Below are 13,694 nucleotides of genomic sequence, written 5' to 3'. Positions count from 1 at the left end.
ACCTTATAAGCTGATATTGAGGAAAAATTCCTCCTGTGAAAAGAAATTTACAGTTCACTAATAACCTATGGAGACCTTAGAGATCATTACTTAACTCCCTGAAATGTTAATCCAGTTTCTACTACAATTTTCTCAAGAACTCTTCATGTTACATTAGATGACTGAGCATCACAATTCTATTTGCATGCAAGACTTTTTTATCTACATAGACATGAAGTGAATTCTTAGCCAATTTTTGAAAGATCACATTTTACTCACAGGAAGGAGAATGTTACTTTTCTATTTCGCCTCCTACTACCCATTTCTATCATTGTCTAGGATTCCGCGTGTTGTAGAGAAGAGAAGGAAGTCAGTGAAAGGTTGAGGCGGAGCAGTGCAGGCTCTCAGTTCTTTTCTGAGCCTTTGAGTTGCCACTTGAAAAACATTAACTGCTCAAGTTAATAGAATAAGCCACTTACATGATGGGGACTATATATACATTTACCCCGATGCTTTGACTATTTTCTACAGCGATTTTTTTTTTTTTTCACTTCTTGAGGAGGAATTAGGATTGTAAAGTAGGAACTGGTCATCTCCTTTGTTTCTGGAACATTATCTGTGTTGTCACCAAAAAAAGAGGTCCCCACCCAACTGCGGTAGAGTCTTCTCTAGTTGGTCATTCATTTGCCTCATGCCTTGGAAGCCCTGTAGGCTGGAAGGAACACCCTGGGTCCTGCAGACCTCCGAGCGAAGGCACGCTGCGGCCCCTTTAAGCAGTCAGTATGTGCTGGGAGCGGGCCGAGGTGGGGCGGGCAATCTGACTGTGAGCTCTGGGCCCCGCCCCCGGAGGAGGCGTTTCCCAGAAGCCCTCCGCACCAATGCTGCCACCGCCCCCGCCCGCCTGGTATTCCTGCTGATTCTGCTCGGACCTTAGGGCCCCCGACCTCTCCCTGCCTGGGGAGCGTAAGTGTCAAACTGCGGGCTAGGGTCAAGCATCCTGTGCCCATGTCGGAAGTCCTGGTGGACAGTACAGGGGACTTTCCTGGCTTGTCAGACGCTAAGGCGGCGAAAGAGCGTAAACAATGCCGGCTGCAGTGAGCTAAAGCCTGGGGCATCTGCTCTACTTCTGGGTGGTGACAGTGGCCCTCGGGTGCTTGTTTGGATATGCAGTGGTTGAACGGTGCCCACAACCAGGCTTTGCCCCAGCCTGATTCCTACTTGGGGTGAGGAGAGGATTGCTTTTACCCAGTAGAACCCCCTGAGCTAGATGGGTGGAGCTGGATGTAGTGCCCTGGGCCTTGGGTCCTTAGCTTGGAATTTGGAGACCTGGGTAGCTTTGGGATGAGTAAGCATTAGATTTTCAGCTACTTTGGTACAAATGAGCAGTAACTCTTAAAGTTAACCTAATTCACAATCAGGTTTAGCTTTCTGTCTCCCCAGAGGCCTGTGTTGGTATCAAGTCCCCCTATTGGAGACACTGACAGTGATCATCTGTTAAGGAGAGTCCTTTCCCGCTGATACGAATAGCAGAATAGCACGATGTGAAAGAGCTCTTTACCCCTCTCTGAAGGAATCTGTGGGAGGCCACCATCCCAGTACTAAGACAGCAAGCCCACCCAAGTTTGTTGAGATAACTTGCTAGAGAAGCAGTTCAGACTTCCGGCCCCCTGGTAGCACAGAATACTCCAGCAAGAGGTTAACACTTAACCTTGTTAATTAGCTGGAGGCAGTGAGATATTTTAAATTAGAGGGAAAGACTTGTCATTTTTGTTACTGGCTACTTAAGAGATGAGATTTTGTCTGGCTTGGCCAAGTAATAAAAATTTACAGTTTTCTATGACAGTTACATAATTGTTATGCTTCTTTAAACCAGTGCCCTTCTTAGACATGATTTGAGTAAAAATTTCTGGGCATGTATGTATATTCTGTTTTATCCTTGTTTTATAAGTATTTCCTGTTTTGGAGCAAGTCTATCAATTTTTATTGGTCTTTCCAAGGCGTTGCTTTTAGAGTGGGCAGAAATTTTCCTCAGACTTCCCTCAGGCTTATTCTTTGCTTCTGCAGTAGCATTTCCTTAGCCAGAAGTGAGAATCTAGGAAGGGTAATCAGATCCAGATCTCTTGTATTGTGATAAGTGGAGAGCTTTTGTAGGTCAAGAGCTTGAGAATTAGCCATAAATTAGTTTCACTGCCATAGCTTCTCCCCAGGTCAAAAGCTAAAACAGTATGTATAACTGTATAACTATTCTTATAAGCTGTATAGCTGTATAACTATTCTTATAAGCTGTCAAGATACAGGAAGTTAAAGTAAAAGGACATTCCACATGGACCCTTGGGTGGTGGGGAAGAGAGACAGTCTGAAAGATAGGAGACATAGCTTCTAGGCCCAGCTCTAACATTACTGATGACTTAATCTCTAGATGCCTTTTAGCTGGTTGGTGAATGAGAAAATGCATAGATTGCTGGGGTCTATATGTTAATAGTAGTATATAATGCATACCTAATAGATGATTTGTTACTTAATTGAATACTAAACTGAAATTTAAAATTTATTTGAAGTTGTGCCTTTATGTGTGACCTTGTCAACATTTCTTAACTTCTGGTCTAAAAATAAATATTACATCTAAACCTTTTTTCAGCAATAGTGTGGACTATATGGTATTTGAGCTCTTTGGAAGACATTTTAGATAAATCAGTGGTGTAAAATTACTATATTTCTGTAGAACAGATTTTCTTTTAGCTGGTTCCTTTGCCTTTGTCTCTGTTTTAGGCTAGGGTAAAACCCCCTGAGAGTGCTGGCTAATTTGATTGCTGAGTATTTGTAGTATAGACTAGATTGAATGAACCATAGCAAACATCATATAGAGGTCAAATTAACTTTATTAGTGCACTTTATTAGTGCTTCTCTTTGTTGACAGTTTTACTTTTAGAACATCAAACCTTGCTGTGTAATGAAAACTTGATTTCCTATGTCTTTGTTTATAAAATCCAGAACCCTCTATTCATCTCTGGTGCCACACTTCTGGCCACTTAAAGGTTATACTTCTTATGTCTAATACCAGACTCATCATATTCTTCACCTCTTCTCCACTCCCCATAAACAAACAACTCAGAAATTTCTTCTGACATTTTCCTGTCATTGGCACCACTGTTCTCCGAGTCACGTAGATGGGCCTCCTACAGAGGAGAGCAGTAGACTCTTCTTTCTACTCCCACATCCTTAGTTGCTAAGGCTTACCGATTTTACTTCTTTAACGTACCTCCCCTTTCAGTCTCCTCTGCCCATCCTTTCCATTCCTAGGAGTTCTGGCTCGTATTTATCTTTGTCCTGGAGTACTGCAGTAATTTCCTATCAGGACTCTCTGCTTTCTCTCCCTTCCAATTCATTCTACATAGATTTATCTTTCTAAAGTAGATGAGATTGTCATTGCCCTGCTTTAGTTCATCACTATTCTCTGCTGTTTAACTTAATATTCAAGATTATATATGATCTGACCCTAGTCTATTTTTTGGTCATATACTCTAATAAATTGATCCGTTCAGTGTTCCCTAAACATACTCTGTACTTTTCTACCTCCAGGACTTTGCCTTTCTCGTTTTCTCGGCCTAGAATATCTCCTCTCCACTCTTTTTTTTTTTTTAATTCACCTATCACTTATTACTGAGTTCAGATGCCATCCTTTTCTATGGGATTTTCACCATCCATCCCTCACTCATGGTGGTTAATCCTATCTTTGAACTCTCTTAACCCTTATGTGTCCCTTGCTTAGGGAACTTCCCACATACAATACATTTTGTATAATGGTTTTTTGTTTAGATGTCTACTTGTACTCCTGTGAACTCCTTGAGCCATCACAGTTTACCCATAGGGAAATTCAGTGAATGGGTGCTTTAGGTAAAATTGAAATGGAGATCCAGTTATTAGAAAGGATTCTAACCTTTACAACCAACTCATGTACATGTAAAATGATTGGCAGCCTTAACAAATAAATCACTCTTATCTCCTCAGAAATTTTGTTAGTAAACTTTGTTAGTTTGATTTTTTAAAAACAATTTTAATGAGATACGTAATTTACATACCATTCACCTATTTAAAGTGTACAATTCAGTGACTTTCAGCATACTTATAGATTTGTGCAACCATCACCACAGTCAGTTTTAGAACTAGTCAATTTTCATTACCCCAAAAAGAAACCCCACACTCCTTAACCATCTAATCACCCTTCTGATATCCCCAAACATCCCAGTCATAGGCAACCATTCATCTACGTTCTGTCTCTATAGATTGCCTATTGTGGACATTTTATATAAATAGAATTATACAATATGTGGTCCTTTGTGACTGACTTCTTTCAGTAAGTGTAATATTTTCAAGGTTCATCCATATTGTAGCATGTATCAGTACCTCTTTTCTTTTGCGTATGTGTGATAAAATACACATAACAAAATTTACCATCTTAAGCATTTTTAAGTGTGCAATTCAGTGGTATTAAATACATTTGTAATGTTGTATAGCCACCGCCATCCATCTCCATAATTTTTTCATCTTGTAAAACTGAAAAATTACACCCATTGAACAGAAACCCCTTGTTCCCCCTCTCCATCCATCTGCTGGCAACAACCATTCTACCTTCTCTCACTATGATTTGGGCTACTCTAAGTACTTCATTTAAATGGAAACATAGAGTATTTGTCTCTTTGTGGCTGGCTTACTTCACTTAACATAATGTCCTCAAGGTTCATCCAGGTTATAGCATATGTCATAATTTGTTTCCTTTTTAAGCTGAATGATACTCCATTCTATGTGTATACCACATTTTGCTTATCCATTCATCCATCAATGGACACTTGAATTGTTTTCACGTTTTAGTTGTGAATAATGCTGCTATGACATGGGTGTGCAAATATCTCTTTGAGACTCTGCTTTCAGTTCTTTTGGGCATATACCCAGAAGCAGAATTGCTGGATCATATGGTAATTCTATTTTTTAATTTTTTGAGAAACTGCTATACTGTTTTCCACAGTAGCTGTACCATTTTACATTCTCGCCAACAGTGTACAAGCTTTCCTATTTCTCTATATCCTTGCCAGTTTGTTGTTTTCTGGGTTTTTTATTAGTAGCCATCCTAATAAGTGTGAGGTGGTATCTTATAGTTTTGATTTACATTTCCCTAATGATTAGGAATGTTGAGCATCATTTCACGTACTTATTGGACATTTGTGTATCTTCTTCGGATAAATGTTAAGTCCTTTCCCCATTTTTTAATTGAGTTGTTTGCTTTTTTGTTGCTGAGTTTTAGGAATTCTTTGTAGTACTTCATTTCTTCTCATTACTGAATCATATTCCATTGTATGGATTTACCATATTTTATCAGCAGATGGACTTTTGGGTTATTTCCACTCTTTGGCTAGTTTGGTTTTAATTTGCTATGTGTACTGAAAACAGTACTACACTTCTCTAAAGAGATCATTCAGGCCTTTAACTTGTGTGACTTTTCATGAAATTGTTTGTTTATTCTACACGTATTCCATTTTATGAACTCTTGACAGTCTTCATTACTTCCTGAATCTGTTCTGAATGTTCCTCAGGCCTTTACTTTCCTTTGTGATAATGGCTAGTTAAAATTTGCAGCTACAAAGTTTAACTTTCAAACAAGTGGCCACATTAATGACCTTTCCCTTACCCCCCGCAAATGTTCTAGAATTGTAGTCAGAAATTTAAAACTAATATGAATATGAACTATAGAGGTTATAGTCTACCACCCTTTTGGGGTTTTTTTTTTTATTAATCTTAGGGAAAGATTTTCATTTTCAACTGGCAGAGTCAGTTACTCAGTGGAATAAGGCTTGTGAGTGAGAAGGGTTGGACTGCATAAATAACTGCAAATTACAATGAAAACTGTAGTCCTTCCTCTCTTATGCAAAGACAGGTTAACAGTGTTTTGAGGCCCAAAAGGGTAGGTAAGCTCGATTATCAGGCAGCTGCTGATTAGGGATGATTCCCCCTTACCAACTAACATATTTTAAATTTCCATAAACTACCTAAGTCCTTTGGAGGCAAATAAACTTGTCTTTCACATATACTGTCATTTGCTCTTTATATTTTTATTGAGTTAGGTAATCACCAAAATAATTCTTACTATTTATATAGTGTGAATAGAGTTCATTATAGGTCACGTAGAAACCATACGTAGGTTAAGTTGTAGGAATTTCACCAAACTAGGAATCAAGAAATAGTCTTCTAGATCATTACTTACGGGACCTTGGGCAAGACACTAAACCTCTTTTTCCCCATATGTAAAAAGAGGATAATGATGCTTGCTTTATTTTTATTCATTATTTATTTATTTTAGCCTTATAAGGATAGAGATTAATAAGACAAAAAGCTTTTGCTCAAGAGAATCTTATACTCACAGCGAAAAAATAAGTGACAATGAATATATATATATGTATGTTCATGTATAACTGAAAAATTGTTCTCTACACCGGAATTTGACACAGCATTGTAGAATGACTATAACTGAATTTAAAAAGTTTTTTTTAAAAAAAGAGAATCTTATATTTGAGTAAGAAAGAGTCACATAACTAAGAATAATACAAAAAAAGACAAAAGAAATCTGAATGAGACAATATAACAGTGTGCTTGCATTTACATTATGAAATACATAGAAATGATTAAATGTCTTCCTCGCTAGAGTCTCAAATAAGAGAATGATTATAAAAATACTTATAAAATGTAAAGTGCTACTGAAATATAGGTTTGGAGTTAATTTCTATTATTATAACTAGGGACTTTGGAGTGATTATAAACAGTGCCCTAAAGTCTTTGAAAATAAAGAGCCTTCCTGTGATCATAGAATTTCAAAGGTTGTAGACAAAGAGATTTCAACCTGGGTTAGAATTCAGGGACTCTGTAAACTTGTATGGAAAAATAATTACACCTTTCTTTTCACTAACTTTCTGACTGAAATTTTAACATTTTCAATTAATATAGGCAATAAACTACACTAACATTAGAACCTTTGCCTTTGTCACCAGTAGAAATCATTTTCATAGTCACATTATATATCAAAATGTTTTTAATCGTCATAACTTTAGAATTAACAGTAGTTATTGAATCTGCCGCTAGATTTTATTTAATGTATTAATGGAGAAACTCATGTATTCACATTTTAAAATATTTTGATAACTATATTTCAACATAACTAATTTAATATAATCTTATATATTTTATGCATTAAATAATATTCTAAGAAGGTGTCTATAGACTTTACAAAGGGTTTATGACACCAAGAAAAGAACCCTTTTTGTAGACTCTTGAGAAATGGGAGGTAAATGGTATTAATTCCATTTTATATTTGAAGAAGCAAGAGAGAGATACATGATGTTGCCCCCAAGTGTTAACTAGACCAAGAGAGGTTGGAAAACAAAACAAAAGCCATAGTTTCAGTTTTTTATTTGGTCAGTGCATAAATAAAAGTAAAGAAAATAAAGTAACTATAATAAAATTAGAAGAGGTCTATGCATTTTATTCTCTTTCAAATATTCAACTTATGGCTTGTATTAATGGGTATATCATTTTCAAGTAATTATTATGAGTAGAATGTCTAACTAAATTCAGTTTGAGTATTTGTGTTTGTTCTTTTAATCCTTTAAAATTCTAAAAATCAACTGTAATTTAGAAGTGAAATAAATATTTTCAAATTTGGAATGCCAGATATGGATAGTGATAGTAAAATACTCACATTTATTGAGCCCTTGCTAGATGCCAAGTACCTAGTCTATGAGCTTTATATGTATTGGCTCATTTAATCCACACAACAACCCTCTCAGGTATTTACTATTATTCCCACTTTACACAGAGGCACGCTGAGGCAATATACATTTGGCTAAGTAACTTACCCAAGGTCTCACCTCAAGTTAGCAGTAGTTTTGAAGATACAAAATTCTTTGTCTTTTTTAAAATTTAGATTTGCAGACAGAAATAGAGGTAATAAAAATTTCCTAAAGTAGTAAAAACTCAAATTTGATAAGATTACTACTGCATTCTGGATTATTGTGGATTTTTTCTTTCCCCAGCAGACATTAATTGATCATTTTTTATGTGTCAGGCAGTGTACATAATGGATTAAGGGGCTCATCTACCTGTCCTGTAGATGCTGGTTTCACCTAAGCACTAACCCAAGTCTCTTCTCACTGTGTACTCTCCCTCAGTGCTATCATCCACCCTCTTGGTTTTAATTAAATTTATCTACTGGTAATGCCTAACTTTTAATCTCCAGAACAGATCTCTCTCCAGCAGCAGGCTTGAATCTCCAACTGCTGCTCACTTCTACCCTTGTCTAGTACACATCTCAAACTCACCTTATCCAAAATTTCATCTTCATCCCTGTCTTACACCTCTTCTGCATTTACTCAATAAGGGCAGTCTTTGACATTCCTTATATCTCTAAAATCCGTCCCCTTTTCTTCACTTGCATTGCTACTACTCTTAGTTTCAGGCCATCATCATCCTTCGTTTAGATTACAGCTTTCTAACTGATTTACCTCCACTGTTACTGCCTTCCAAGACATTTTTTAGATTGCTTTTAATTTTACATTATATAGTCTCTGAAAAATGCAAATTTCATAGCATATGAAATTCTCCTACTTAAGTCCTTCAAAGTCTCCTTCTACCTTTGGGTAAAGTCAAAATTTCTTAACATTGCTTACAAAACCTTTCAGGGTCTGATCTGGACTACTTTCCAGCCTTACTCTATACCGTCTTACTTTTCTTGTAGCATTTCATACTTTAGCCTTCCTGAACTTTTTTTTAATCCCTCCCATCACTATAGTAAAAGAAGTTAGAATAGATGCTATGGCAGTCTCTAAACGCTTACCTCTTTCTATACTTATCTCTTAATGCTAAGTCTGTGAGCCAGCACAAGTCTGTAGACCACACTTCGAATAGCTTTGAACTATAGTATACCACATGGATGAATTTTACAAATGAAATATTGAATGAAAAAAGCAAGTTATGGAAGACTGCAACAGTATAATTTTCTAAGGCTCACAAACAAGCACAGTTAATTTTGTTTAGGAATGTGTGACTGACTACAGCATAGAACTAAACGAACTTCAGGGAAGTTCTTCTGTGGAAAGAAGGATGGGGTAGGAAAGAAATGCACAAGTGCAGTAATAATATTGGTGTATTCTAATTTTTAGATTAGGTAGTAGGTCAACATGTTGATTTTCTTATAATGCTTCGTAACAGATTTTTTTCTTATATGTGTAAAAAAAATTTTTTAATTAAAATAATTATGGGAAAAATTAATGAAGTTGATTTTTTCTTGGTATATCAATCCTGGAAAAAGATAAAGACAGAGCACTAGTTCTCAGTGTCACATATATATACATAAAACACTGTATTCATTGTTTCAGTGGGTGTGAAGCAAAACTTTGAATGGAAAGCAGCAAAATCATGAACACCAATTTTTTAAAACTCAGGCTATGAAGTAGTAGAAGCCATTTCAGGAAGTATTGCACAGTGGCATCTGTATTTTATATGAGGCAGTTAGGTTGGACAACATTTTTTTCTTCACGTTTCTAAAAGTAACCAACAATAAAAAAGAAGTATTGTAGTGAACTCATAGAATACCAACAATCGAATATTATTGTTCACATTTCTCTGAGTTGGAAAGTGTTTTAAAGCTTTCATTGACTGTTTCTCTTTGAAAAACACTAAGATGGGAAAGATTGCTTTTGCAGCTCAAACTTGTGCCAAGAAAGTAACATTAAAGGTTGCACATTAGAATCACCTGGGAACTTAAAAAATTTTTATTGAGGTGAAATTCACGTAACATAAAACTAACCATTTTAAAGTGAACAGTTCAATGGCATTTTATATATTCACAATGTTGTGCAACCACCATATCTGTCTAGTTCCAGAACAGTAACATTTCCATCATATCACAGTAAAACTCTTTACCCGTTAAGCAGTTCCTCTCCATTCCCCCTGTCTCCCCAACCCCTGGCAACCACTAGTCTGCATTCTATCTTTATGGATTGATCTATCCCCGATATTTCCTATAAATGGAATCATACAATATGGGACCTTTTGTGTTTGGCTTCCTTCACTTAGCATTGTGTTGGTGAAGTTCATCCATGTTGTAGCATGTATCAAAAGTAACTACTTCATTCCCATTTATGGCTGAGTAATAGTCCATTGCAGTACATACCACAGTTTATTCATCCACTGATGGACACTTGGACTGACTTTTGGCCAATTCGAATAGTGCTGCCATGAATATGCATGTACATGTATTTGTTGGAGTACCTGCTTTCAGTTCTTTTAGGTGTATACCCAGGAATGGAATTGCAGGGCCATATCATAACTTTTTAAACAACCACCAATTGTTTTACATAGTGACTAGACTATTTTGGATTCACTTGGGGAATTTTAAAAATACATAGATCTAATAAATTTTTTATAGTATTTTTCAAACATATCAGTGTACAGTTACTTGAAATTAAAAAAAAATTGATCCATCACAATAGAGTTTGAGAAGCATTGCATAGTTCATTCATTTTAGTTGCTGTATAATATTACACTCATGAATATACCACTATTTATTCCTTCTCTCTTTGATAAACTTGTGAAGTGTTTGCAGCTTTTGACTTCTATAAACAACATTGCTATGAGTATCCTCATATAGGTTTTCTGGTGCAGTTGGCATCAATTTCTAGGGTATTTACTTAGGCGTGGAGTTGCTGGATAGTAGAGTATGTGCATCTTCAATTTGAATAATTGCCTTAGTGTTTTCCACACTGTTGTACTATTTCATCTCTCACTATTGCCGTACTAGAGTTCCTAAAAGTTCAGGAAGGCTAAAGTATGAAATGCTACAAGAAAAGTAAGGGGGTATAGAGTAAGGCTGGAAAGTAGTCCAAATCAAACCCTGAAAGGTTTTCTCTGTTAAGGTTTGACTCCTACTGTAAAACACATTGTTGTTTCACTGAGTCGTGGGGATTTTGAAGAGAAGTCTTAATGAAAGTTCCATTTACTCTAGTAAACTTTTACAATTCAGTCTCTAATAACTTTCCCTGGAATACTTCCTACATTTTGATGAGAGGCAACAAGTTGTAAAGGCAGAGACACAGACTTTGAAATCTTAGTTTGATCTCACTGCTTGCTAGCTTTGTTGTTTTGGGCAAATTACTTAATCTTTGTGAGTCTAGTGTGTAAGGTGGGGAGAATACCTTTCAGGTAGTTGTTATTAGTATAATGAAGCAACATGTTTAAAAAGTACTTTACACAGTGCCTGATTCATAGCAGAAACTATCAAGGTATATTTTCATTCAACAAATATTTATTGAAGATATATTTTATGTCAGACCAGGACTGGAGATGGAGAGATAAGCAAGATAGCTTTTATGTTATGTATAATATTGAAAAATTTGAAACAATTTAATTGCCCTATGTTAGGATTGATGATTATGGTACATTCATAAAATGGAGTGCTATGCAACCTTTAAATATGGTGAAATGTTTATTGCCGTGTAAGAAAAAAATTACAAGAGGATTAGCCCTTTTTCATATAATTTATACACTATATGTGCATTGGAAAAAACCTGGAAGGATTTCAAGTATATACACACTTCAGTGTTCATCATGGTTACTAATTGATAGTGAAATTGTGTTTTAATACTTTCCTTCCTTATGTATTCTCTATACTTTTCAGGCTTTCTACAGCTAACATACATTACTTTTATAATCAGGAAAAAAGGTGTTATGAAATTGTTAAGTTGTTAAAGGAATGTTGACTTAAACCTCACTAACTGAAAAATGGTTTAATGTTTATGAAGGAATAGTTATTCAGGGATTTAATTTGTTGCTAGTTTATGTAAGCGTATTTATTTACCAGAATTAGGTAGAGAACTGGGTAACATCGAGATTCTTTCCATGTTGATTATTTTCTATATGGAATTTTAGGTTAAAAGTATGACTTTTTTTGAAACTTTTTTCCTGCCCTTTTAATAGGCCAAGTAGCTCAGCTTTTCCATTTTGTTCTAGCTTTGTCATATATCTAAGAAGTCCTCATTTGGGAAAATATATAAGCATTTTTTTTTTTAAAAAAAAAGGTAAATTTTTGATTGACTTTCATTTACTTTACTTTTTAAATGTTCTATTAATGGAATTAAATGGGCATTTGACCAACAAAATGAACTTTTTTACTCTCATTGGTGTATGCATGGTAAAATAGTAATCTCAGAAAAGTCAATTTTTCTTAAGAGAAATCTTGCTTGCTAGAGTTAATAGATACCGATTTTTGTCTGACCAGGAATTACTCTTAATTCTAAGGAGAAACTGGAAGCACAATGGGAGATGACAGTGAGTGGATGAAACTGCCGGTTGATCAGAAATGTGAACACAAGGTAAGACTTTTCTGGAACTCACATTTCAGTGTCATTGGCTTGTTTTGTCAGCAGTTATACATATGGTGTAGTATAAAGCTGCCTAATGATTATACAATACAACTGAAAAACAGCATACTTCGGGAATTGGGCAGTTTCAGCAGGAAAATTTCTCATGTTTGAATTGTTACATCTTTAATGTCATATTACAAAGAAGTAATAACTAATACTTGGATATAAAGTGAGATACATTCATAGTGGCCTGTAACGAATTCTAGAAGGCCTTGGCAGAATATCATAAATATTAAAACACTTATAAGAAAATGTTTATTAGTTAATCTGTTTTGAAAACCATCTGGATTTCTTAAACTCCTTTTTCGTTTCTAATCTGGAGTCCTTTGTTCAAATTACCTAGTATAAGTTAGTCGTTCCCCCTACCCCGCCATTAAGGGTAGATAATAATATCATTAAATTTTGTTTTGTGTCAAAATACTTTTTTTTTTTTTTTTAGCTGTGGAAAGCAAGGTTAAGTGGGTATGAAGAAGCCCTGAAGATCTTCCAGAAAATAAAGGATGAAAAGAGCCCAGAATGGTCCAAATTTTTAGGATTGATCAAAAAATTTGTGACTGATTCCAATGCAGTGGTTCAGCTGAAAGGGTTAGAAGCTGCACTTGTTTATGTTGAAAATGCCCATGTAGCGGGAAAGTAAGTAGTTTCTTTCCAACTATTCTGGTAAAAACTCCTGTCTGGTGCTACAGGAATTAATTTATGTATATTTATGGATCATTGTGCTCAGACAGATAATCAGATAGATATCTTTTAGAAGATAATCATTTCTTAACTTTCATAGCTCCTTGATTTTTTTTCATGTTTTTTATTCAATCTTTATTTGCTCTCAGAAGTTTAAGTGGTACATGAGATTTCTAAAAGGGAGCAAATGAGAAATCAGATCTTGAGTTTTTACTGTAAGGTTTAATGAGCAAGTAATTTTCCTTTTGAGACCTTTGCATGGGAATTACTCTAAACTAAGAGGGGAAAATCTTTAGTAACCTTTAGAAGAAACTGAGGTTGGTAGCAAAGGCATCAGAATTTCACTGAAAACATTTGGGCATTACTAAAGTCTTTTTCTACAGAGTTTCCAGTCACATCTTTCTCTCTGTGATCATAGGCATTTTTGTCTCTTAGGAGAGATAATGCTAACTAAGCAGTCTCTGTAATTCCTGGCTTATTTGACTTAAGCTGTGGGTTTCTAGTCACCCCAGTCTCCCATACCTCATGAACTTGATTTTTCTATTGCTGGTCTTTGTCATTGAAAGGAGCCCT

The 13,694-nt window shown here is 35.5% G+C and overlaps 1 protein-coding gene across 2 annotated transcripts in view; it reads left to right on the top strand.

Moving 5' to 3' along the window:
- Positions 1–13,694, top strand: part of CKAP5 (cytoskeleton associated protein 5) — an 89,896-nt gene that overhangs the window by 18,247 nt on the left and 57,955 nt on the right. The window contains exons 1-3 of one of the 2 annotated variants that reach the window (XM_014556005.2): positions 840–942; positions 12,299–12,392; positions 12,883–13,076. In XM_014556005.2, coding sequence (XP_014411491.1) covers positions 12,336–12,392; positions 12,883–13,076 — 251 coding nt within the window. In that variant the 5' untranslated portion in view covers positions 840–942; positions 12,299–12,335. Of the gene's footprint in view, positions 1–839; positions 943–12,298; positions 12,393–12,882; positions 13,077–13,694 lie in introns of those variants that run through there. The other variant, XM_006180882.3, reaches the window with a different exon arrangement.

This window comes from Camelus ferus, chromosome 10 (genome assembly GCF_009834535.1).
Source record: "Camelus ferus isolate YT-003-E chromosome 10, BCGSAC_Cfer_1.0, whole genome shotgun sequence".
In the NCBI taxonomy this organism is placed as follows: domain Eukaryota; kingdom Metazoa; phylum Chordata; class Mammalia; order Artiodactyla; family Camelidae; genus Camelus; species Camelus ferus.
Note: the sequence above shows the minus strand (reverse complement) of the source record. Positions and strands in the feature narration are given on the sequence as shown.